The sequence below is a fragment of the Dysidea avara genome, chromosome 5, assembly GCF_963678975.1.
Source record: "Dysidea avara chromosome 5, odDysAvar1.4, whole genome shotgun sequence".
In the NCBI taxonomy this organism is placed as follows: domain Eukaryota; kingdom Metazoa; phylum Porifera; class Demospongiae; order Dictyoceratida; family Dysideidae; genus Dysidea; species Dysidea avara.
In genome coordinates, this window is record NC_089276.1 from 18,452,416 (window position 1) to 18,477,938 (window position 25,523).

General features: G+C 37.2%; 4 protein-coding genes and 1 non-coding gene across 5 annotated transcripts; 3 read left to right on the forward strand and 2 right to left on the reverse strand.

The window, feature by feature from the left end:
- Positions 1 to 18: 18 nt before the first annotated feature.
- On the reverse strand, positions 19 to 5,824 carry LOC136255912 (RAB7A-interacting MON1-CCZ1 complex subunit 1-like). The gene is made up of 9 exons (XM_066048832.1): positions 5,712 to 5,824; positions 5,593 to 5,650; positions 5,508 to 5,544; positions 5,347 to 5,440; positions 5,194 to 5,258; positions 4,727 to 4,858; positions 3,269 to 3,383; positions 707 to 845; positions 19 to 321 (listed from the first exon to the last, which is right to left on the reverse strand). Exons 1-9 carry the CDS (start codon positions 5,797 to 5,799, stop codon positions 72 to 74), a joined length of 978 nt encoding a protein of 325 aa, XP_065904904.1. The 5' UTR covers positions 5,800 to 5,824; the 3' UTR covers positions 19 to 71.
- A 14-nt stretch (positions 5,825 to 5,838) lies between these two features.
- LOC136255915 (ras-related protein Rap1-like) lies at positions 5,839 to 7,723 on the forward strand. The gene is made up of 5 exons (XM_066048834.1): positions 5,839 to 5,998; positions 6,711 to 6,749; positions 6,945 to 7,172; positions 7,222 to 7,311; positions 7,403 to 7,723. Exons 1-5 carry the CDS (start codon positions 5,888 to 5,890, stop codon positions 7,547 to 7,549), a joined length of 615 nt encoding a protein of 204 aa, XP_065904906.1. The 5' UTR covers positions 5,839 to 5,887; the 3' UTR covers positions 7,550 to 7,723.
- LOC136255910 (type II inositol 3,4-bisphosphate 4-phosphatase-like) lies at positions 7,583 to 23,661 on the reverse strand. The gene is made up of 34 exons (XM_066048830.1): positions 23,415 to 23,661; positions 23,164 to 23,240; positions 21,406 to 21,502; positions 21,160 to 21,250; positions 19,156 to 19,219; positions 18,911 to 18,968; positions 18,619 to 18,663; positions 18,032 to 18,112; positions 17,468 to 17,592; positions 16,844 to 17,017; positions 15,838 to 15,920; positions 14,148 to 14,241; positions 13,756 to 13,787; positions 13,608 to 13,655; positions 13,435 to 13,509; positions 12,756 to 12,922; positions 12,495 to 12,605; positions 12,032 to 12,131; positions 11,914 to 11,972; positions 11,594 to 11,648; positions 11,065 to 11,282; positions 10,546 to 10,598; positions 10,169 to 10,253; positions 9,963 to 10,007; positions 9,776 to 9,882; positions 9,383 to 9,448; positions 9,201 to 9,324; positions 8,857 to 8,924; positions 8,620 to 8,678; positions 8,428 to 8,568; positions 8,293 to 8,375; positions 8,133 to 8,239; positions 7,931 to 8,085; positions 7,583 to 7,876 (listed from the first exon to the last, which is right to left on the reverse strand). The coding sequence occupies exons 1-34, from the start codon at positions 23,509 to 23,511 to the stop codon at positions 7,729 to 7,731; spliced, it is 3,192 nt and encodes a 1,063-aa protein (XP_065904902.1). The 5' UTR covers positions 23,512 to 23,661; the 3' UTR covers positions 7,583 to 7,728.
- Positions 8,726 to 8,798, forward strand: Trnav-cac (transfer RNA valine (anticodon CAC)). The gene has a single exon. It is a non-coding gene; the product is annotated as a tRNA-Val (tRNA).
- A 19-nt stretch (positions 23,662 to 23,680) lies between the features above and the next one.
- LOC136255913 (uncharacterized) lies at positions 23,681 to 24,715 on the forward strand. The gene has a single exon (XM_066048833.1). It carries the CDS (start codon positions 23,749 to 23,751, stop codon positions 24,583 to 24,585), a length of 837 nt encoding a protein of 278 aa, XP_065904905.1. The 5' UTR covers positions 23,681 to 23,748; the 3' UTR covers positions 24,586 to 24,715.
- The last annotated feature ends 808 nt before the right edge of the window (positions 24,716 to 25,523 follow it).

Consider the following 25,523-nt stretch of genomic DNA (forward strand, 5'->3'; position numbering starts at 1 on the left):
CTGCCCTCAACACAAGCGCCAGTTAAATATATTTATTAACATTTATAAGAATTCATTATTGATATTTAATTTCATGTAATGTTTTTCTTCATTTCAACAGTCATTTTCACAGCAGCATCATATTTCCAGCCGTGTTCCTTTAGTGGACCACGAGCAACTTCAATGTACTTTGACAAACATACCTGGCCAAACTGCAGTGCATTAAAGGATTTCTCCCAGTCACTGGTAAACTGTTCTCCACACAAACAAGTTACTACAATGGACACTTGTGATGGGTTGGGCAGTAAACTAGCTGAGGCACCAGCACCAGGATACAGTAGGCTACCAGGGGAGTATAGCAAAACTTAATAATATGCACATGGTTACACTTACATACAGTAAAATTACTCAAACAAATATTCTCCCAGTATTCAAACACAAAGCAACTAAACTTTGAAACTGGATTTCATTTTTACTTGTGTTTCTAATTATATTCAGTAGTGAATGTAATTGCTGAACTACTACCATGGAATTTAAATTAGATTGCTAGGGCAGGACTATATAGTACGACCCACAAAGCTGTACCATGTCTCACAGATGAAGGTGGGGGCACCTGAAGAGTCCCATCTAAACCTTACCCATTATGCAAGATGTGTAGCACACACACACACAGACATGCACGTACGCGTGCACACACAGACACGCATGCATGCACACGCGCACACACCTGGCAATGGCTTGAGATGATGATGGTGTCAGATTGTTGACTGTTTCATCACCAGTCAGTTTCATGCTTTCCTGCCAGTACCAATAACACATCTCACCAGCGTACATCAAACTGAGCATGTGAACGTCACTAAATATACCTTAACAGGAGAAAAGGAAAAAGAAAGGATGGGTGTGTACCACGCATGTGTATAGGAGGTAGTATATAGGACATGTGCTAAAGTTCACTTCAAAGCTTTAAAGGTGTTTAAACCATAGTCAACTCTGACCACAGCTATGCAATGTGGTCTGCTCTCACAAGAAATGCATTCATTGCCTATCAACACTCAGCATGCAGTAAATCACTATTTCACCATCTATAATGTTCAGTGGGATATAAAAAAACATACAAATGGTCTGTCCAGTAACCCAGTGGGCAAACCAATAGACTAACCAGCTACCAAGTCAGTGTTCTGTTTGTACATTACAAGTGTGTGCATACCAACAAGTATATGTGTGTGAATAAGTGGAATAGAATTTGAAAAATGGACTATCCAACAGTTTGTGTTATACAGCAGATGTGAAGTTGAGAAATAAAACAGTTATTTCTTCCTTGTTGACTATTCAAAAAGCATAACTTAATGATTTTACATTATTAAATGAATTAATTGGTAATAGGGCTGATGATTTTAATATTTCACCATATATGGTGAATTAACAGTAATAGACACATTATCACCAGCTGCTAACATGTGAGAATAAACCTGTTTGGTGTACACTACAAGATTTTGGTCTGGTCAATATTTCACAGGTGATTATCTAAAACACTCTGGGACCAATAATGGTACATGAGCTAAAACTATACACGAAACAGTGGGACAAGTCGTGTACTTATCCTGATTATCAAGGTGTCCACATTATCAGGGTACGATTGCCTATAAAGCATGTAACTTGCCCAGATTTCACAGCTAGCACCACTTAAAAGTCGCCATTCATATTTGTAGCCAAAATAAATTATGCAGTAGTACATACAGTTACAGCAGTCAGTACAAAAATAAAAATTTGCTCGATTAAACATATTTGAGGTTAGCAATAGAAATTAATCCTTTCCCTTAATTAAGAATTTTTTTATTTATAAAGCTGCACACATGTAAGTGCTGTTATTTTGCATGTATACTTGTACATGTGTGTTCATGGTAGTATTTGGTTTGATTGCACACATGACATTTCCATATCTGTTGCATGTAAACACTCATATTTGTATCTCTTAAATTAGTAATTCACATATACAAGAAATACATCATGCAATACAAAACTACAAGTCAGTTACAACCCACAAACCATCTGATCGGTCCCACTACGCACAAATTTTTCACAGTGATGACCTTTTGTTGAGCTTGCCCGAAAGCAAAACTTTAATGTAGAAATTCTATAGGTACAGACAAGATTCCGTACAGGTCCAAATACTCTGCTGCTCTGTGTGTGTTTTCAATAGTACATTTCTATAGTCTTCAAGTCAATGGTTAAAAATTGCTATGTTACAGAGAAGCCATAATGAACAGTAGTGACAGTTTTTGATTCATACGTTTCTCCACCTGTAACATGACTCTCAAGACCGTAGTGTCTAATCACTGGACTGGACTACTGGACTGGAATACTGGAATGGACTACTGGACTGACATATTTTAAAGTTTTACACATTTTTAAGGGTGGGGTTACTGTGCATTTGGGTGACTTGTGACAACATTTCATCCTTGAGTAGTGAATATGATACTAAAAAGGACGTACAGTGCAGCTGTAATAAGTCAAATGGGTTCAATTAAATCTATCCTAATCACTGCTTGACAGTGTCTGTTATAGATAGTTGAACCACAGTGATCACATGTACCTAACAGTGAGAGAAACATTTTTGGGCACATACACATGTCAGTATGTCAGCTATACAGTAACATATATGGTGTGTGTGAACACACAAACTAGACCCCATCGCATAACTGGTTATATTTTATTACTGGAATGAAATGTCTGTATCCTGTTAATTGTATTACAATGTCTTTTAGCTGTTAATAGGAGTAGAAAATTGCATGGTCATAGCACAATGGCATACAGTACGTGCAAGTTGTAAAAGTAATGTGCCCCATTACACACAATTACATATCATGGACTCCAGTGACTAGTCACCAATTCGCAATATGCATATGTTATAGAAATTTGTATAACAATAATCACGTGTGCCTCTAAGAGTGAGAGAAACATTTTTGGGTATACCACTATACCTACATGTCAGTATCTGCTATATAGTAGAGTAGATATCGTCAAGTAGTGAATAGAATACATTTAATTGAACCCATTTGACTTATCACAGACTTTTAGTATCGTATTCACCACTCAGTGCTGAAATGTTGTCACAAGCCACCCAAGTGTACAGTAATCCCACCTTTAAAATGTGTAAAACCAAAAAAATGTCAGTCCAGTAGTCCATTTCAGTATTCCAGTCCAGTGGTTAGACACTACCTTAAGAGCACTGCATGCATGTAATTGCAAAATAGTTGCACACAAAATTTTCATAAGGGTAATTAATTACCTTTCCTTAGTAGACCAGTGACAGTAGCATCATGGCTGATAACATCTTCATCATCAGATAATGGTGTCCTGATACTAGCCATCTTTTGTAAGTGACATACTCCAATACAACAACACTACAACCAACAAAATGATAAATACTTAACATGTCCTATTAACACACATAGGACATGCGTATATAACATCAGATAGACAGTGAAACTGGTAAGGCTTAAGAGTTTTGATTTTCAGGAAACACTGAATACTACCAAAGGCAACTAGTCTAGAAGAACTAAGGGTATGTCCCCACAGGAAAAATTGCATGTTAGGAGGATTTGGTATCTGTAGGATTGTGCTCTTACGTCTGTAATAACTTTAGGCAGGGTCTTCCCTAAAGAGTGGTAGTGCTCTACTTTGCTCAAAATTCCTTTGATGTAGTAAAATGTGACTACAGTAGAGTGCACAAAAAAACTTTGCGGCATGGACGAGATATTTCATGAACATTCATGAAGGCTTACTTGTCATGAACAGTTGGTGAATTCATGAACTGTTCATCAAGTAAACTAGCATGCATCCACTCTATGTTCATGAAACTATAGTAACTGTTAATACTAGTCCTGTAAAAGTAAAGGTTGAAAGAAGCAGTTAGGCTAGGTGAAATTTAAGGACGATTCATGAACTTATGACTCTATGAACTTCAGAAAAGAAGCAACAGAACTCTAAACAGCCGTGCAGCTATATGCAACTTTAGTCAATTAACCAGTCCATGAATGTTCATGACAAGATCATGAAACGTATTTTGTGAATAGTTCACAGCATACCCTTGGAGCAGTGTTCATGAAAATTCATCTCTTAATTGCAAAGTTATTTGTGCATCCTATCGTAGATCTACTTATATAATGCTTTCTATAGCTACAATACACACCTTATGTATATTATACTACAGAATAAAACTTCAGTGCTGTATTTTAGTCAATCCTTCATGATGTTAAATTTCTTGAATATAAATACATACAACGCTATTGTGACCTATAAAAGTTTCTAGTACATTCACATTTTAAGCAACGTAAATCACTGATGATCAGAAATATTGTCAAAGGCATTAGTGGTATGAGATATAGGATATTTCCTATCACAATTATTGCACAGATCATATCACGATACGATATATATCACGATATAATGCTCAGTACTCAGCTTGTGTATTTACACTGATGACATTTGTGACACTGATACAATATGGTACACGACTAGCATACAACACTGCAAGTCCATTTATCAAAAAAAGTACAGTGTACAATGACATCTTGGGTACATTTTTCTCTAATTATAGCTAAAATCTATACCTAGGGATATAAAGATTCTATATCATATCACAATATTAAAAAAAATATCACAATATTACGATATATATCACATATCGCACATCATTAAAAGGCATGTACTGCACCCTAGGTGCTTACAAGTTGAATTTAATTACCTTTAGTAACATTCTACGTTCCTTCTCAATTCTTCCTGGGGTATCCCTTACAGTGTGACAGTACATGTAGAATAGTGCCCCAACACGCCAGTGAATACACTCTACCACATCCAATGTCAGGTGTTCAATTAGCTAAAGAAAATTACAGCAAAACATGACCATTACAATCAACACCACCTGCAGTCTAAATTGAAGTCACATACATACCTACCTATGTACAAAATGATGCGTTTAATGAAACCAAATTTGTCCCAAAGACAGAAGTCTAGAATTCACAGCAGTACTGTGAAACCTGGACAGACATCCAGGTCAGTTTAGTGTATGTAGTAAAAAACTACTGTAGGCCGACCTCAAAGTGGATTATATAAGTGTCCCTGTCGACAAGATAGCTATTCAAACAGTGTGTGTAGTTTATTTACCTTCATACAAAAATACACACATATATTGTACCTAACGTACATCCTTACTTCTTTTTCTGATGGTAGCCTGCCCAAATGTTTCTCCAATAGCTGACTACACTGAGTCATTAGACCTGCATGGATACAAGTGCAAGTATGCAATAAAATATTTGGAGGGACAACAGCCAATAAAAAAGGAAGCCTCACAACAGCCATACTCACCTAATATTTCATTCAGCTGAACTAAGACCATTTCAGGATTGAAGGCACTTTCTGTCAACTCATTTTCACGGAAGTAGGTCAGGTCCAGTATTGACTGTACCATAGCAACACAACAGTATAAAATTAAGGCATATTATTTCTCTGGCTGTCTGGGCACATACTTTCGAAAAATTTTCAAATAATTTTGCTAGAAGATTCCTAGAATGTGACACAAATAGATACATTTGTAACATTTTGATTCCAAACCTTTTGAAATCTTCCAACGCAATGGAAGCATACGATAGTGCATTTTCAACTGACGCATCTGGTGAGCAGTATTTAGAGTTGGGTAACAACAGTAACGATAGAGCACATGTAGTTCTTACTGTTCACGTTAGTTTCGCGTAACTTCCTACACCGTTCATGCTGTTTTTCTAGAATAATTTCCATAACAATCGCATAGTAAACGCGCATGCGCTTAAATCTGCTATAATTTTCAAAGGCGTGGCTACAGGTGTATAAAATAGATGATTTCGCGGTGAGGACATCAAAACAATTGAAAATGAGCGACTCGTCGTTATCCAAGAGAAGATTAACAATTTGTGTGGTGGGGAGTGGCGGAGTTGGGAAGAGTTCTATCACCTTGCGATACTTGAGCGATCAGTTTCCTGAGGTAGGTATTGGACGGGGTTACGGGGCAACTTCGTAAACAACACAAACGCACCCCTTTGTTGGTATAAAAACAGGATTGATTTTCATGATTACTGTGTGCGTAATTTAATCAGTTTGTGAAGTGTGCAACAACACCTCGAATAGAACGCACGCAAAATCAACAAAAATTCCCTGCTGGTTTTTTAACTGCGCTGCCAATGCCCCGTGGTTGCGCATGTGGTAAATTAGTGGGAATTTATTAATAAGATCGTTGTTGAACGTATAACGTGCCCTCTATACACCGCAGTGTGTTAAATATGTATCTAAGACAGTGCTACAACTATTAAAGTTGTAAAATTTTCACCATGAACATGTCGTACCCATGACAACATATAGCTATTTTTACAAGCTGCAGTATAGCTGGTTATAAAATTTTGTTAGTTTGCAAACAATTGTTGGATTGTAATGGAATAATTTTGTTTCTACCAAGGAGTTGGCTATTATCTACATTCCAGTAGGTGTATGTTAAGTTTGGCAGTTATGCTGGGCAGGGGTAACACTAAATGTGTTGATGTCTTAGAAATTTTTATAATTAGTGTCTATTAAGGGTCGCTGGGTGTCAAAAGTTCACGATGGTGTCACCATTACGATCCACAAGTGAACTTGTTTACAGTTAAACTTGCATGTCACATTATGTAAACTGTTATTACAAGTGTACACCCACACCCATGTAGTTCTATGATCCGACAGTGGAAGAAAGTTACATCACGAAGGTGAGTGGTTGTTTGTGTATGTGTGGTCATCTCTTGTTGACCTTTATAGCGGAAAGCAACTATTTTAATTTTGATGACTCATAAGTCTAGGCAAGATAACATCACATATGATCTTAGTAGTTCACAGTTTAATAGCTAAACATTTCCAGGACAAACACGCTGAAGTAATTTTAAAATTTATTCTTATGTTTGTAGGTTGAGTATGGTGCAAACATGCATGATGTTGAGATTATTGATACTGCGGGACAAGAGGAGTTTATGTCATTCAGAGACTCATCAATGGCACACGGGGATGCCTTCCTCGCACTTTGTGCCATAAACTCTTATTCCAGCTTTGTTGAACTGAAAGTGTTACGAGAAAAAGTTATCAGAGAGCATGATGGAGACACTGATGTCCCCATGGTGATTGTAGCTAATAAAAGAGTAAGTGATCTTGCAATATCATTGCATTGTGTTTATTTGTTTTTGTTAGGACCTGGAGAATTGTCGACAAGTATCAGTTGATGATTTAGTCGCTTATTGTAATCAAATTAACTGTCCTTTCATGGAAACCTCAGCAAAAGTGAGCACAAAAAATTACGTATATAAATGTATACACAATAGGCCTGCTCGGCTGTTAAGTTATTCCCTATTTGTTTGTCTTCTATTCACAGACAAGATTAAATGTTTGTGAGAGTTTCAGACTGTTACTGGACAGGGTAAATCTACTGAAGCAAAAGAAATTCTACCAATCCATCATACCAGAGGAATCAGAAGACTACATACCAGACCACACAGAAAAGAAGTGTGTTATTTCATAAAATATTAATTTTTGTAATATACACTGAGCAGTATTTAATCGAATTATATTTATTGTATTTCAATTTGCATACAATACAAATACAGCACATTATAATAATTATTTTAGATGACATAATATAAAAACGTACGTAGCATATAAAAATATTAATAATATACACTCAACACAAAACAGACACACTCAATCACAGTCATTATCACGAACTGTACTACTACAAGTGTGAGATGGAGGCTGGTACAATTTCGGTAACAGGTGATACGATATTGGACTGAAGGCATATCGGTAGTGTGACGTGTTTTTGTAACAGTTGTACAACCTAGTACCTTTACTATAAGATTTAAGAGATAATTGTAGCTTTACATTTCAAAATTTCTTTACTTACCTTCTAAGAGTCATTAATATGTTATCGAAGTGACTTTGGAGTACGCCATGATTGTTTACAAGGTGTAAGGTTTCTTCTAATGTTACTGCCATCGATGAGCGATCCTTTGCACTCTTACAAGAGGTAAGTCTTCCAGCATTCAATACTCGACAGAGCTATTTAGTAAACCATTAGACGATTAACAAAATTAACAATGACTCACCGCTTCAACAGAGCTGATAAACTCCACATTTTTAGTTTTCTGTGCAATATACATTTCTTCAATTTTTTGTAACTCAGTTTTTAATCCTTGCAATTTGTTGCTTTGAGCTACAAATAATCATAAGAACTTTATAAGCTATTAATAGATTATAGCACCATACATAATTCTAGACGCTCGTAATTGTCAATGTATTTGCTGAGAATTTTAAATCCTTTAGCATTAATATCATCTTGAAACTGGAGACTAGAAAGCAAAGTCTTAAAATGATCTCTTTACAATATCAAAAATAACTTACTTTGATAGTACCTGGATATCATGTACACCTTGAGTAAACATGACTGGTACTACTCGTACAAGTTCGCCACTTCTAATGGCATCATGATTCACCAAACGTAAAAGAACATTAGGTAACAGCAACTGAACTACTAAGTTGTCTCTGAAACCAAGAGTGTAGTGTATAGTACACAGTAGAAAACTGTAGGCATACCTTGTGCCTGATATTTGTATGTATAATGAAGATCTGTCCGAGACGAAGTTTTCACATATCTACAGAATGAATAAATAGTGGTTAAATCACATCTACTTTCAGCGAGGTTTCTGTGGTGTAGTGGTTATCACGTGCGCCTCACACGCGCAAGGTCCCCGGTTCGATCCCGGGCAGAAACTTCTTTTTTTTTTTCCGTTTCTGTATACCCTTTTGTGCACACGTTTTTTACAAGCGTACCTGAAATGACACTGATCTCAACTCCTGAACAATAACCATCATGTCTTCAAGCATGCCCTGTTCATCACCTAAAAATGACACAGGCTTTTAATAACTATTAAACAATGATGCAGTAGAACCTCTGGACCGATTGGGACACAGAAACTTTTTGCAACATACAGAGGAACCCGAGTAATTTGGACACCTTTGCACTTAAGAAGTAGCAGATTTTGGAAGTGACCTTAATTAAGGTCCCAGTGTAGAAATTTTACCACCTTCAAATATTTAAAGTTTCTTAATGTTTGCCAACTTGGATTAGAGGCTGCATGCTTAAAATAATTATTGGTAAGTCCTACACAACGTACCATTACAACTCAACAGACTAGAAAACTGGGCCAGGAATCCACACTTGCTAATCTGCTCCAGAAAGGCATTATCGCTCACTCGTTGGCTGAGTGTTAGATAAAACGATGTCACCAATCCAGTTAGCTGTAATAAAGATTACATATGATTGGTACTACTTCATCAATTAATGTGTAACACTTACAGCTTGAGAGAACACCACGTCTCGTCTTCTCTTCAATACCTTTACTCCCTGAACCAAGCAATCCAACTAAAAATAAATATACCATATCAGCAGTCATGCCATAGTAGAGTTCTACTCAATATAATTATAATTATGTAGTTCGTTTCTTTGGAATTTACATCCAAATTCCCAGGCATGTTGTAGTATACCATGTGACAATCACATACGTATAAGAACAAGAAATCTGCTTCAATGAAAAAGGAGAAGACCGCTTTTAAATAACAAGCACACCATTTAAAAATGTATTGGAAATATTGTGAAACCTTCACCTGCATGAAACACAAAGGTACGTATGTGCCACTGAAGTGGGCAAATGTACAATATCACTTTCTCTATGCACACAGTGTGGCTTACCTGTAGTAGGGAGAAAGTCAAGCTGGTCTTGGCAATGGAAAATAATCCATCCAGGGTTTGGTAGAGTTGTGCTACAACTGGTATCAACTCGTACGACCAACAATAAGCTGCAATCGATAATACACACATTACACTACTCACTATACAATGTACACATCTATTATTACTGTACAATTATTTGACTCACTTGGACGATAACTTGTTACTCCACCAGCAGCAACAGCTTCATGTTCTGTTGTAAGTTATAAACACATATATTATACCATCACACACACACACACACACACACACACGCACACACAAACACACCCGCATTCAAGTTACAGTACAAGTACTGTACAACACATACATATACCATAAAACAGAAACACAATAGCTTCAACGTGTACTCACGTTGTTCAACAGTCAACAGTGTGGCCCGTTCAACCACCTCCAATAAGTTGATAAGAGATTTCTGTACACGCTGTGATGTCTTGGTCTGTACCATACCACAAAATCAACTCCATAATATGTACATGCAGCATGAATGAATATCTACATACACTTATGCATACATGTAATGGAAAATGACATGTACATACAATTAGGTTATTGCAAAAATAACTTTTTTAAGATAAGCACACCCTAAAGATGCATTAAAAATGACTTGCCAAATACAGCCACCACCTGTTTTAAAATAAGTACATGTACATCAGAAAAAGTTTTATTTGAAAGCTACGTACATGTGTGACAAGGTTTCACCACTACCACGTTGAGTAGATATCACTCACCAAACTAAACTGAGTACTGAATTGTAAGAATTCTCTGCCATCCCACACCCAGTCTGTGTACAGAAACAATGTACATGTTTATTTCAGTGTGACACAGAAAGAATTGTAAATATTGACCAAATATCATTATCTACTACTACTTTGAAAATACATGATCAAAAGACCATTATGTACAGTAGATTTGTGCAAACAGTGTAAGTATACACAAAAGAGGAATAACTACAGTGAAAATAAATTCAAATGATTTGTTATTATGTTACATACATAGTTTGATTGTTTGTGTACTCTATTTAACAATTATTTTAAGTTTGAGTTGGGACAAAAAATGTTAACTACAGTATTAACTGTATGTAAGGATCATAGAAATGAGAGGTCGTCTACAGCTGCTGCTACAGTGTATACACTAACGCACATTACATATACAGTCTGTCAATAGTGTAGCTCATGTACATACATGCTGCAACATTAGAAAAAGTGCACAGCAGGCATTAATCTATGGTCATTGAATGATTTCCTTACCAGATGGTCCAGATCCTTGTAAAAAAGGAGCATCATCGATGGAGCTGCCCCGACGAAGTGAGCTGACATAGTTTCCCGGTGGCAGACGAGCTGATCGTAACTCCTTGATCGCTTCCATCACCACTCCTGTCTGCATCTGCCACAACAATTGTTGCACCTCACTACTGATGCCTTGTAGAGCTTCATTCATCCCCTGAGGGTCTGCATTACCAGTGTACCTGAAATGTAAGTTAAAATGTATTTGTGCACAACAGTGCAGGAAAATATACACATTCTGTACAGAGTGTGAGAAATGTTGCCGTAAAAAACACTCGGTGTGTTATATACTAATCTATTTCCATCTATTTACAGTATACACAGGGTGCTCTAATTTCAAAATCCAACATTGTGATATTGGGGGTAGGGAGTATGTAAATATATAATAGTAGTAGGTGTGTAAAAGTGAAGCTGTTAAGATACTATACATAATTATGTACTACTGCACACCATACTACACTACACACAATAGAATAGTGTACAAAGAACTCACTTCAACAACAGATCACGATATCCAGCTGTGTTCTCCATTATCTGTTGTAGTGATGCTGTGTACATGACAGGGACGACATAACAACTGAACTACATATACGTACGTACGTACACCATACATAAAGTATATATGCTTCTAAATTGTGCTACACAAATAACCTGTACTACAAAATTTTTAAATTTGAAAACCAAAAAAAAAACTTCGTTGATAAGCAATAATAAAATTTTTCCATGTGTCGTATACTACACACTGCAAATGCACAATACATGTATGGTATACATACAGTAGCACCCCTCAGTTATAAACACCGTGCTACTAACCAAGTGTCTGTTTGATGGTAGATGCCTTCGATCCTTCAGAACAATTGATAAAACTAGGACTAGTTGGATAAAGAGAAACTAAATAAAACAAAAGAACAATCTAACTATGCAACAATACTTGCTCCTAGCTTCCTGTAGCAACTTCTTCAGTCCACCATTCTTAAAACCTGCTGGATGGTCTGCAGGACATCCTATTGTTACTGTATGGCAAACCCTCTCTAAGCAGAACAATAAAATATTTTACATAAACAGAATTCGCAGAGAAAGCATCTTGCAAATGCAGTATTTAAAAACAGATATGCATATATAGTATGGATATATACATACAGTACTGCTCAAATGCAACGTCATCTCGGGAGAGGGTGAGCAATTTAAAAACTCACTAATTGAAGAGCGTGGCACCCATTTCGCTTGCAAGTATTTGTCCCATTTCATTTGGGATGAATACTCACAACAAAACAGGTGCCACGCCCTTTAATTAGCAAGTTTTTCCATCACTTGCACTCTCACGAGATGACATGTTTGAGCGGTACCGTATGTGCTGTATGTGACAAAGGTCATGAGTTTCTGTGTACACTGACCTCTGACGTTAGGAGCTGGTTGAACTCGTAGCGTTTGTATGTGAAGATTGGTTGGTATTAATGACAATGTGTGGTCCTTTCTGCATGTGCTGCGCTTGAACCCGTGAGCCCCTAAGAGAGGGTAAATGAATAGTGCAACAGTGTGAGAGCCTTGTAAATGATATGTATAGTAAAGGTGTGGACATACACACACACGCACACAAACACAGACCTGTGCATGCATGCACACAAGCAAGCAAGCGCGCACAAAGCCACACACACCTTCCACAATGAAGGACTGAAGATCTTGTGTTGAGGCTTGATAGAAGCTAACAGCCTCCATTAGTATAGCCTGTGCAGTGATGAGGTGATTGTTCCATGGCTCCATCAGCTTGCCCAATCCTTGCAGCTCTTTCAACCATGCCATGTCTTCTCGACTATAACACTTCCTGTAACCAACAAACAACAAACTGTTGTAAAATATGATGGGAGTTTTGTAAATGTATACAATATAATATATACTACATGGCAAGAGCTCATAACTTCTTTTCACTGACAGTGCAAGGTGTCAATTTGATATGAAGGTACTGTATTGTAAGGCTGGTTTTTGGTCAATATTTTTTTGTGAGAAAATGTAAACCTCCTAATAAACAGTACTACTGTATCGTATGGTACAAGGAGTCTACAATCTATTGCCATGTGTGATTGCAGTGCATGGCAACTAGTATTGAGCCATTCCTTTCAAAAGTTTTATAAATGACTTGCCTGTGCTAACTGCTTGTACAGTAACTATACTTTTCTAAGATAACCTGTAAAGTTTTGTGTATGTACATGTTTGGACTAGGTGTGAATATAAGTTTACGCTCCTAAAGAGTCGAAACACAGAATTGTATATACAGGACATACAAACAGACGGACATATACAAGACGTACACATGTACAGACAGACAAGAGTACATACACCAGTTCCAGTGGTATCTGAATGTTAAACACACTCTCCCCCATCTCTTCTATCACCTTCAGTGTGCCTCCATCTCTGTAAAAGCACAAGAGGAGCTTTGATTGTAACCGTTGTGAGTGAGTTCACATTGTACCACGTATTATATGAACACTGGTACTTCATGGATACATTACCTGCAGGGAAATCTGAAGTGTTTCTCATACGAATTCTTTAGTGGTGATCTATGTATTAAATTTAACAGGTAACACACAAATGCATAAAATACTCTTATGGAACACACAATGGCCACAATGTTATTTGAGCGGTTACACATAAACTCACGGTAGGGTGAACTCCTGCGAGATAGTTTGTGCCTACAAGAGAATGGAACAGAGTAAAATTGGTATCATCAAACACTCTAACAGAACATGACACACACACACATAGGTTGATGAGGTATCCATATACTAGCACTGCCATACAACAGAAAATTTTGACTTTGACAAATCAGTTGATTTATCAAATTTTAATTTGTCAAATGCCCCACAAGTCAATGTTTAGATATGTGATTTCTTGCTATTCGTCAAATTCTAATTCATCAAAGCTGATCAATTGTGAATTTGTCAAATTTTACTTTTATTAATATTTCCTGTTGTATGGCACAGTACATGTAGTAGTAATTCAGTAATTTAGTGCATTATAAATACAGTACACAATTGTACACTGTATATTACCTGATGTAGCTGATGTGCAGGATTGGGGACATCTCCAACTTTAGTGACAATAACATTAAGACAACACGGGATCACTGTATCTGTATTTCCTATGCTGTAGGCAATGAAAAATAAAGACATGTGTAATGTAGAACATTTGTAAGTTATTGATGTACATACATGTTCACAAAATTTTTTGAGAAAAATTGTTGTACTTGTCATGAAATATGCTTAAAAAGTTGTAGTTAGTGAAGTATGGAGGCAACCGGAACACAGTCTCAAATAGAAATATGTGACCGGTTTAAGAAAAGGGGTCTTCCACACACATTCAATATGCCAACTTTGACAACTCATAACTTCATATTGGAAAAGGCAATTGACTTGAAATTTGGGCAGTAGTGAGCACCAATGTAGTTTAGAGGATGGAGAAATTTTCAGTTGAATATGTTTTTTGAGCACTGAGTTATGGTCTTCCGAGTTCATAGAAATGGATGTGTATGGAAGACCCCCTACTGCAGGGGGTACATGAATATCATAAATTAGGTCACATACATATGGAAAATGAGTTTGAATAAACATTACACCAATAGAACAGTCAGCTAGCACTGAGATCTGCTTTCAATTTTTTTTTCTGGCAGCACACTCGGTAGCAAATTTTCAAACAGGCATCTCCTGATTTCAGAAAGTGAAATGATTTCAGTTTGAAGGTGATTCAGTAAGTACAGCATTACGGAATAATGTGTACAGTCACAAGCATTAAGCTTGTCAACGCAGTAAATAAGTGTCTATGCAGTATATTTCTTAATGGGTCCCCCACCCGACCCTTATATGCTCCCATCACTTCAGCCAACTGTTATAACTTATGTATACAAACATGATTTTAAAAGGTAGTAGGATAAAGTACTTACAAGGGGATCCCCCTTGTAAGTACTTTAATTAGTAAGTACTTTAATTACAATAAAAGTACTTACTAGGGGATCATCAACTCTAGTGCAAATTTAGTAGCCCATACCATATATGGCTGTTGAAGCAATTTCTATTCTACTCGCTTATAAAATTCCCTTGTTTGTTAATTTTGAAACATAATTCATCAGTTGCAGTACATGTACATAACTAACACTGGATCCAATGCTGGTAGGCAAAGCAAAATATTTCGCTTATGTACACTGTACATTCTGCCTGTTACGTATGGAGCAGCACATCTACAATCAATCAACATAATTATTTTGACTGTTGGAGGTGTGGTATAAAATCATTGATGATGTCTGTTTATTGTTACGTACATGATAGACAACACACAAAGCCATGGTGTGCTACCTGCAAATCAATACCTTGTGCTGTTAGCAATAAGAAATGACATGACAAAGGTAAGTCCATGATGCATGAATTGTACATATGTATGTACTACAGTATTGTAGTCTTTTGTATCTGCGTTTGTCTGAAGGTACCATTTCATAAAATACTGTAGTTAAAGTTACTCAGCCAGTAGATACATAATTCAGTGAACAAACAAAGATCACAATTGAAAGCATTTGGACCATCTTGAAGGCATGTTATTGCACCCAACCATTACTGTCAAAAGCCCATGAATGTATGCATTGTAAGGCTGGTTTGATTTTCTGGCTGACATTTATTTTTTTTTTATGGGGAAGTGTAATACCATTCATACTCCCATTGTATACTATCGTAATCTATGATGTGATTACTGTACCTGATGAGTAGCTTGAGACCATCATGGTCCTTTGATGATATCACATCCTTTATAGTGCACTCTGCATGGCCCATCAGTTTGGCCTGGAGTAAAAAAAAGCAACTGTACTTTGATCTTGTACTGCATATGTAACACCTTATATGGACATGATACACACACTCACACGTGCATATGCAAACAGCTGCCAAAGACTGTTTGATTTTGTATGGTGTGTAGTGTGCGTATATGTGCGTGCATGCGTGCATGATGTAGTGTATGTGTGTGTCTATGTATGTGCGCATGTATGTATGTGTAACCATTCTTTTAGGCCGGGCAAAATTAATTCACCGTTTTTATCATTGCCTGTGTGATATTTCAAAGTTTTACTAAAACCTTCACTATGTATTATTTCATATTACCACATACAGTAATAGCAGTTGCCTTGTATGTACTGTACATAGTCCAGTCATGTACATACTGAAGGTGTAGCAGATGAGGCAAGCCAAAGTCCCTTTCACTGAAGACTTCTGTTGATCAATATACTCTAATAGAGCAGTCATGACTACAGTGTAAATTGAAAATGCCCGCCTGCACCCTAACACACACTAAGGTTGAGACAAACAGTTTAAAGCTTCGAAGATTCATTTGGTTTCATAACATTCAAATGCTGCTTTACCCCACCAAAACTTTGTTACCATGGATAACAAGTTAAACCAGTTGTACAAGTATTGTCACTCCTTGTTGAAGCTACCATTTACATATTTTTTTTTGGTGTAGTTATAACAGCTCAAACAATGGTTATACTGGAGCTATAACAAAGTGTAGGAGTTTGTACTACAGTGTACAGTACCCCTAATAACCATCAATTGTGTTCATTAATTGTTGACATGACATTTGTAACAATTAAAGCTTCGAAGCTTCAGAAACATTTTCAAAAGAAGCTTTGGAGGATCTATTTGTGCATTCGTTCCACACACACACACACACACACACACACACACACACACACACACACACACACACACACCTGAGCATACTGGTCACTCTCTTCTTCAGTACAACCCTCTAAAGAGCTCTGGCTGGCGATAAACAATAACTCCTTGGGTACAGAATAGACCTCAAACTGTAACTGACACTGCTGGGGTATACGAGGGGTCACCTCCAGGAGAACCAGCGTGAAATAAAGAGGATCACATGATGACTAGGAGGGAAGAAAACACAACTTCAATCAATAAACGTAATGACTGTAGGAACTAGAACTTGTGAATTATGAAAAGTGACACTAGACTGCGTTTTAAGTCAAACACAATCATAAAACATGAGTTCTCACTGGCAAAATTCACTTTTTAAAACATGCATGTAAAACTATTGCTTTAAGGAGTACAGGAGAGTCCACATGTACAGCAGGGTATTTGATAAGGCAATATGGGGCTCATTTGGCCCAGTGTGAACACAAATCTCCATCGCTTCTGCTCCATTTTTCTCGGCACCAATTCAGTTTTGTGGCTAATACACATTAAAATTGAGCTAATTGGCCCAGTGGTACGTATCCTACTAGTGGAGCAATAGATGTCGGGGTTGGGCCAGTTTGACTCAGAGTAAAATACTTATCAAAAACCCTGACGTACAGGAATATACCACACACACACACCTCTATCACTTCAGTACATGACAATCCTAGAGGTCCCTGGATTCCACGTGGTACACGAATCAGGTTGGTCCGAACAAATGTGTTTGGTGGCTGTCCACCTTCCACCAGTGGCAAACAACTACAAGCTGTGAAACAATAAGAATACAAATTATGTATACATATATTATAATATGCACACACAAACAACACAACTAATTTGCAATGCGCAAAAAAAAACAACATAACAAACATGCTGTTTGAAATGGCTACACCACATACATATGTATTCGACCGTACATTAGTTGTGTGTACATAAAACACTAAAATATATTTTGCATAATCCATAGACCATATTCCACTAGTGTTTCAAACTGGCAGAATTAATTTCCTTGTTACAGTTTCCTGTAAGCATATACAAAATTATTGCATGCACGTAGTACCTGTGAGATTCAATCAGCGATAGTTCTCATTATAGAGCTTACACAAATGCTCATGCACATGTATATCACATGTGCATGTATACTGTATTAGAGACATACTGTATTAGAGACACATACACAGGTGTACTACAGTACACACACTTACATAACGATAGCTCATATTTAGGGTACTGTTTCTGATCAAGTGATGTAGTAGGTTGACCACCGATTTGTGACAGACGGTTTACTAACAATCCAAACAACAAAACCACAAGGTAACATATCACACAGCTACAGGCTGGTAGATCACAAATCATAAACTCCCACATAACATACGTATTGTATGCATTATCAATTACTAGGCAATAACCTCGAATGGGTCACCATTTATGGAAAAATATTAGACAGGTAACTAAGTAAGTAGTACTGCATCAATATAGCAGATAATTGTGTACACACATTAATGTCTCAGAGAGATTCAAGCTACACAGGTGAACTACACAGCAATCTGTGTAACATGTACCATAGTACAAATGCAGAAGAAACTACTGAAAGTTTATGGTAAATGCTTATCTAGTTGCAGGTTTGGTAAAAGTGATATAGATAGTACATAACAGGTACTGTACTGCACAGTTTAGCCTTACTGGGTAGCACATGCAAAACAACATGTACGTACGTCAGCAGCTCTTTGGTACCTTGCACCACTGGATTCATGCATACAAACATACGTGCCATACATGCTACGGAGCTAACATCTTTTCTGCGTTCCTCTTGGTTGTCTTCTCGTTACAAAATCCACTGTGGAGAAACAAGTACACAATCAAACACAAGTCAATACAAATGTTTGGAAGCTTTTACCCTTAAGACTTATACCTGTTAGCAGGTACTATAATTTAAGAAATCACGGTAATTGAAAGAAATATTATGGAATTTAAGGAAATACAGTGTATTGAAATTACTGTACACGTACAGTAAGTGATCAAAAAACACCAAGCAATAAACATCACATGTACAATATGTCATATACTGTATGTAGCACGCATACCCATTTTCTTTGGCTTCTTCACAGATTCATGTGACAATCCTTGAATATTCAGTGGGTCCTGGAAACACACATCAAATAATTACAGTATAAGTATGCATACACACATACAGACACGCAGACTTAAACACACAAATCAAACATGCACTGTACTACACACTGTATGCATGCTACACCCACTAAATGCATGCACGCACGTACGCACGCACGTACGCACGCACGCATATACATACATACACATACAGTACCTGTCCAGTTAACATAATCATTTCATTTTGCAATTGGTAGAGCATTGACCGAAGACCCTCATAGCTATAGTGCATACAATAACAATGCTAAACACAGTACAACATAATCACACTAAATATAGATTATAAGCCAGTTTTATACCATCGTCACCAAATTGATTTGGCTGTGTTGCATTGCATACAGGTGGTGACCGCTAACATTGCATACAGGTGGTGACCGCTAACATTGCATACAGGTGGTGACCGCTAACATTGCATACAGGTGGTGACCGCTAACAGATCTACGTACGTAAATTGCTCAATAATTACAGCGAGGGATAAAATAAATACAGCAGGGTTACTGTAGAAACACTTTTCTACATGTAGTGGTAAACTCTGGGAAAACTCCAAAGAGAATTGATAAGCTACATACTAGGGCTGCACCGATTCTAGTATCGGTATCGGTATCGGGCCGATACTACTGTTTTCATGAAGTATCGGAATCGGCCATTATATTGTTACAGATACCGATTCTTATCACGTGCGAGAATAAAATAACGTTCGTTTGTACCATTGCTCATTTTGCTAGCACAGTGGACGCCTAAAAGCATCAAGTATAACACTAATAGCTAACTACCAGTAAAATTACTGATCTATGTTGAAATCTACGTGTGAAAACACTTTACTGAGAAAAGGATCGATATACTCTAATAGAACAGTCAATAACTCTAATAGAGCAATCAGGTAGAAGTTACTGTTTCAGTATTAGAATATTCTGTGTTTTTGTAAGCACCATTATGATATCTACACTTCTCCAGAAGAATACTGGAATATCCACTGGTTTGAATTTCAGTAACTTCCTTCTTTGTGAATCTTGATTGCTACTTCATTATAAACATGAACCATACTGAAAATGTGTACAAGAATACCATGAAATGCACTATATAATAAATGTGTGCACTATGAAGTAGTGACTTTAAGGTACTTGGTATCGGTACTTGTACTTGCAGATACTTTCCAGCTGAGTACTTGGTATTTGAAGTATCGGTAAAAAGTGGAATCGGTGCAGCCCTACTACATACGTACGTACATATGATGTACATCCCTGTAGCAAATGATAAAGCTATCAAACCATTGATAAAGAATTATAAGGAAGAAGCCCATTTAGAAGCTTCTTAGTGTACATCGATCCCAACAAGGTCTAGCTGGCTTCGTATGCGTGTGGAAAATGTGTATAACTCCATTATTGCCGCAAAAATACATGCCCAACAGTCTAGCCCATGAAGACAGCATAAGTGACATAGCAGCGCTAAATTATGGTACTGCCTAAGCGCAATGTCGCACTCGCCCGTGCCTTGAGAGTGCAAGGGATATTAAAACTTGCTAATTAAAGGGAATGGCATCCTTTTCGTGTGCAAGTCTTTATCTTCAATTTGAGGGATAAAGGCTCGCTTGCACGTGAAATGGGTGCCGCGCCCTTTAATTAGTGAGTTTTTAAAAATCCCTTGCACTATTAAGGCGTGGGCAAGTGTGACATTGTACTTGCTTGTTAGTTTCTAAAGAAGAGTGGTTATATGTTGATGGGTTAAAGTGTAAGTTGAGTGACTACATACATGCATCACAGGTAAATGTGATTGTTAGCATAAGGAGATGTACTGTATCAACATTGCCAGTTAACACCTGTTAGCATAAAGTTAACTAACTGTGTACAGCTTCACCCAATTATCCCAGCCATCAATTCAGTATGTGATAGTAGTGGAGAGCTATATGCTACAGCTCTGAAGCAATATGTCACTTCTGGGCTCTTGATTTATATTATGTACTGCACATGTATATGAATTGAATTGTATATTGTGTAACTGTTTCAATATGAACTATTTCCTTCATGTTTCCAAAGTGAAAACGCATGGCATGTCTTGGTGTTGTCTCTTATTAAAAATTTAAAATGAGTTATACAGGTCAGGTATCTTGTTTAAATGTACATATATGTATACATGTGATGCATTTTATTCTACTACTACACACCTTGCAGTTCTGATAGCACTTATCCACCGATGCATTTCATTTTCTGACGATGCAGCCAAATCATAACTGCGACTCTCCTCATCTTCAAACCCTATATGTGTGAGAATACACAATGTATAGTCATAGTCTTATGTATGTAGTACTGTGTACAATGTGCACATATGTGTACATACAACAATGTACACATACACAATACACACTTAAGCACACACTGTGTAGCAAGTATTATACCAGTACAAAACTTACGAAGAGAGAAGCAAAACGGACGAATGTCACTAGGTGACTTCTGAACTTGACACCTCTCTAATATTATAACTCCAATAGGAGACTCTCCCGATGATTTCTACAACACAACACATGAGTGTAATAGTGTATGCTATTGACACTATGTAGCTAATGGTGTGTCCTACAGTGACTATAGTATGTTGTCAACTTCTCAGGATAATCGTATAGCTTAGTGTAATACTGTATGTATGGTACAGTGGTGTTGGACACAAGTTAATATCATTCTTAGAGTACAAAAAAGTGCACTCTATGAGCTACTTTCTTTGTAACATGATGATATTACAGCATATAGAGTGCAGAGTGAAGTAAAAATTGACACACTCTATTAATACTGTACTTATGCATGCAACCTATTACAATAGACAGTTATTGTGTACTGTGTTAACCCCAGCTTTAGACCACCTCAATAAATTACACACAGTATAACATCTTATACACTCAACCATATATTTCTATGGATTAACTGTTCAAGTTTCTTTGATAAGGCAAGTCACATTTGGGAAATACAGTACTTATTGTAAGTGTAATTCACATGGCCACTCGTGTATTTATAATTTAATCACACATAAATTAATCATGTATTTACATTGTAGGAGTGTGTGATGGACAGGAGCGTCTATCAAGTGACTTGTCGTACATAAAGGTAATAAGGTAGTCACTGAGTGAGCTAATTGTACAAGCACTCCAATTTAGCGCATGCATGACGCACGCACACACACACGCACAAGCACACATGCACTCTCTCTCTCACAGACAGACACCATTCAGAGACTATAATACTGTTACAATAAACAGACTTGCATTAAGTAATGAGCCTTGTAGAGTTGCTGATGTGTGCACCAAGTAAGTGTGGCAAATGAAGTGATTGCCAGAGAAGTCATCAAAAAGATACTACCCATGCAACTTATATATACACAATGACTATAATGTGAAGACCATGAACATCTCAGGAACACACAGAGTATCCGTAATTATAAAAATAGTAACCAAAGAGTATTAAATGATTGCATGAAGTAACACAAATGTTTCGGTAATTGTTGCAACAATCAGTCCCATGTAGTATCCACTATAGGTCATTGCATAGTATGAAAGCTATTGGGGTCAGGTTTTGGAGTTCATTACACTAAAATTAGCTATTTATCCACAAGGCATACTATATACAAGGGGTGTGTAAGTGTTAATTGTATGTGCATGTTAATAGATGCATGTATGCACAGCCACAGACACACAGTATGAATATACACTCCCTATACTGTAGCTTGATGTCGCCTGACAAACAAACAGATACGTTGCCCCTACATCACAATTAACACAACTTCACTGCTACTTGAGAAGGCCCACAAAATGGACTGTTCATTGGCACAAAATGCTATTCACTATCAATGCAGACAATATAAATGGGGCTTCAGTGTGTATGAGTACATGTAAGTGTATAGGAACATCTAGTCAGTGCATTATCATTGATACTAATCAAGTCATTGGACAATGAACATATACTCTATATGAGTAGACAATCTGATAAGAGATTCCAAGTATAAAACACACACACACTCGCTGAGTCCTACACATATACACAAGCACTTGCACATTAGGAAAGGTTTTTCCCTATAGCACTGCAAGGTTTTCCCAATTAAATAGTGCATACACCATGTTTACCATAGAGCTGTAGGGTTAATACACAAACATCAACTTGACTATCACAACAGTTAGGCTACTCACATCCCAGTTTCCGAGCTCAGTAGCCTTGAAGTAGAACAGCAGATTACCTTTCAGCCTAAACCACCTTGGATTATAGCCTGTAACATGAATTAACAACAGTAACACCCAGTAGAATTGTACAATTGCTAACTTTGCACAAATTAAACTAGGCGTTTACAATAATAATAACCTCAAAAAGCACTAACTCGTATGCACAAATTAACGTGGTGGATTATTCTAACATCCAGGCACTGTATACAATTTGCTAGTACCTTTCGTACTTCCCTTTCCCCTTTTATCTAGAAGTCCTTCTATATCGGCTTCGCAAGTGCAGGCCAAGTTGGCCATCTCTTTTTCGTTGAACCTCATCTCACAGTGCTAACAAACATTATACCTTGTGGAACACTGCCCGTAGTATTTCAAGGATAGCCTCAGGAATAGTAAACGATTTTCTAAACTTTATTTACAGCTCACCACGATCAAAGGTTCTTCCCATAATTTATTTATAACAATTTACCGGTAATTGGCGATGATTTATAATTCCGGTTTCGCATGGTTCAGTGCACGTGCTTTGATTCTAACTAAAGCACACCAAGAAAGGAGTGCATGGAGCGTTTTCGTAGCATTTTTAGGTACCAGATTTGGTCCCAGTTGGCAGCGCGACTTAGAGCTACAAACGAAGAATTAATAGGATTAAATCAGGTATTGGCAGCCCAGGAAAAAGCTGAGACAGAGAGAAAACGATTGGAGGCACTTCACGAAGTTATTGTACAAACGAAGGGCGAGATTAAAAAGGTAGAAAAAGAATGGGAGTTGTTTCAGAATCAACGTGTTAGTTACTATCAGACTGACGACAAGATAAAAAATCCCCTCGTTTTACAGCAACTAAATCAAAAGGAATTCGAACTGACTGTTAAAAGACAAGAGCTACAAGAACTGTTAGAAACTAATGAACAAAATGAAAGAAGTTCTTTTAAACAGCTTTCAGAAACAATGTGGGATGCCCACAAGAAAGAAATAGCTCAACATGAAAGAGTAAAAGTGTATAACAGTTTTGCTGTTACTGCTAGAGGGCTTGTTGGTTTAATAGGAGCTGTGTTTGGGTTCTTTGGGTCAGCTTGGATCATGCGCAGAAAGGTTACAAGACTTGAAACAGAGGTTATCAACTTGAAATCACTGACAGAATCTCAGATTACAGCTTATTCATCTGTTACTGAACAATTCTCAGAATTACAAAAGTCAGTGGAACAATGTGGAGACAAGTTGAATGATTTTCATGGAGTTTTGGTCAACAGACAATCGCCTTCTGATGAGGAACATGAGCTAATTCCCATTGAAGGCAGTGGACATCTTCCTAGGCAACAATTGGATCATTATGTGATGGTTGCACTAGCAGCTAAAGTGTTACTACTGATAGGCATATCTTTGTTAAGAACAAGCTAGTCACTATAACACATAAGAGTAGAATCTCAATTGATGTGATGTACATGTGTATAGATGGGTTGTACATTAGTGATGTGTATATAAAACAGCGTTAAAACCCCAGCCATGACCCTAAAACTGAGGCATGTGCCACGAGTTTTTTGTGAAGGGGAAAGTGCTGCCAGACTAGCAATTGTGTACATGGACAGTGAAAAGATGGAGAGAGTGAGAAGAGCAGGAAGGGTCAAATTATAGTTCAAGGGTATAACAGCTAAACATCAAATACTCTAATAGAACAGTAAACTACTATAAGAGAACATTCATCATTAATTTTTTAAACTAGACTCCTTTAACAAACTTAAACCATACTGCAGCATTTATGCCATACCCTAGTTACTACGCACTGCTAAAAAAATAATGATATTACTTTAATAGTTCAAGTGGCTCACAATGCGAGATTCAGTCAAAGCTATTACCAAATTATATATCAAAAACTAAGTTAACGAAAAAAGTTCCTGTGAGAGCATGCTCCCAGACCTCTCTAAATAAAGCATGTTGAGTGTGCTTCACATGCTGTACTACTGGTTGTATCAAACAGTTGCCACTTTTCTTAGTCCTCACTATAACTGATCATGAGCACCCCCCTTTGGACATCCTAGATCCACCCCTGCTAAGGAAGTGGATGGGATGGCTAGCCATCCGGGCCACCTTGCTGTGTCATGGGACTACACAGGTATTACTGAAAACTAGCCACCCACCATGTACGCTGGGTCATGCAGTTACATAGCTACTTGTATTACAGTGGATACTTATGTGTTTGTGGTATATACTGAAAAGATGATGAACTCAATCATATTAAAAGCATCCTTTTAGTGTTCATCACACAAAAAAATCTCAGTGTTTCAACATGTAAGATTTCAGTAAAAATGTTTCCATTTCTAATCTCAGGAAGTCAAATA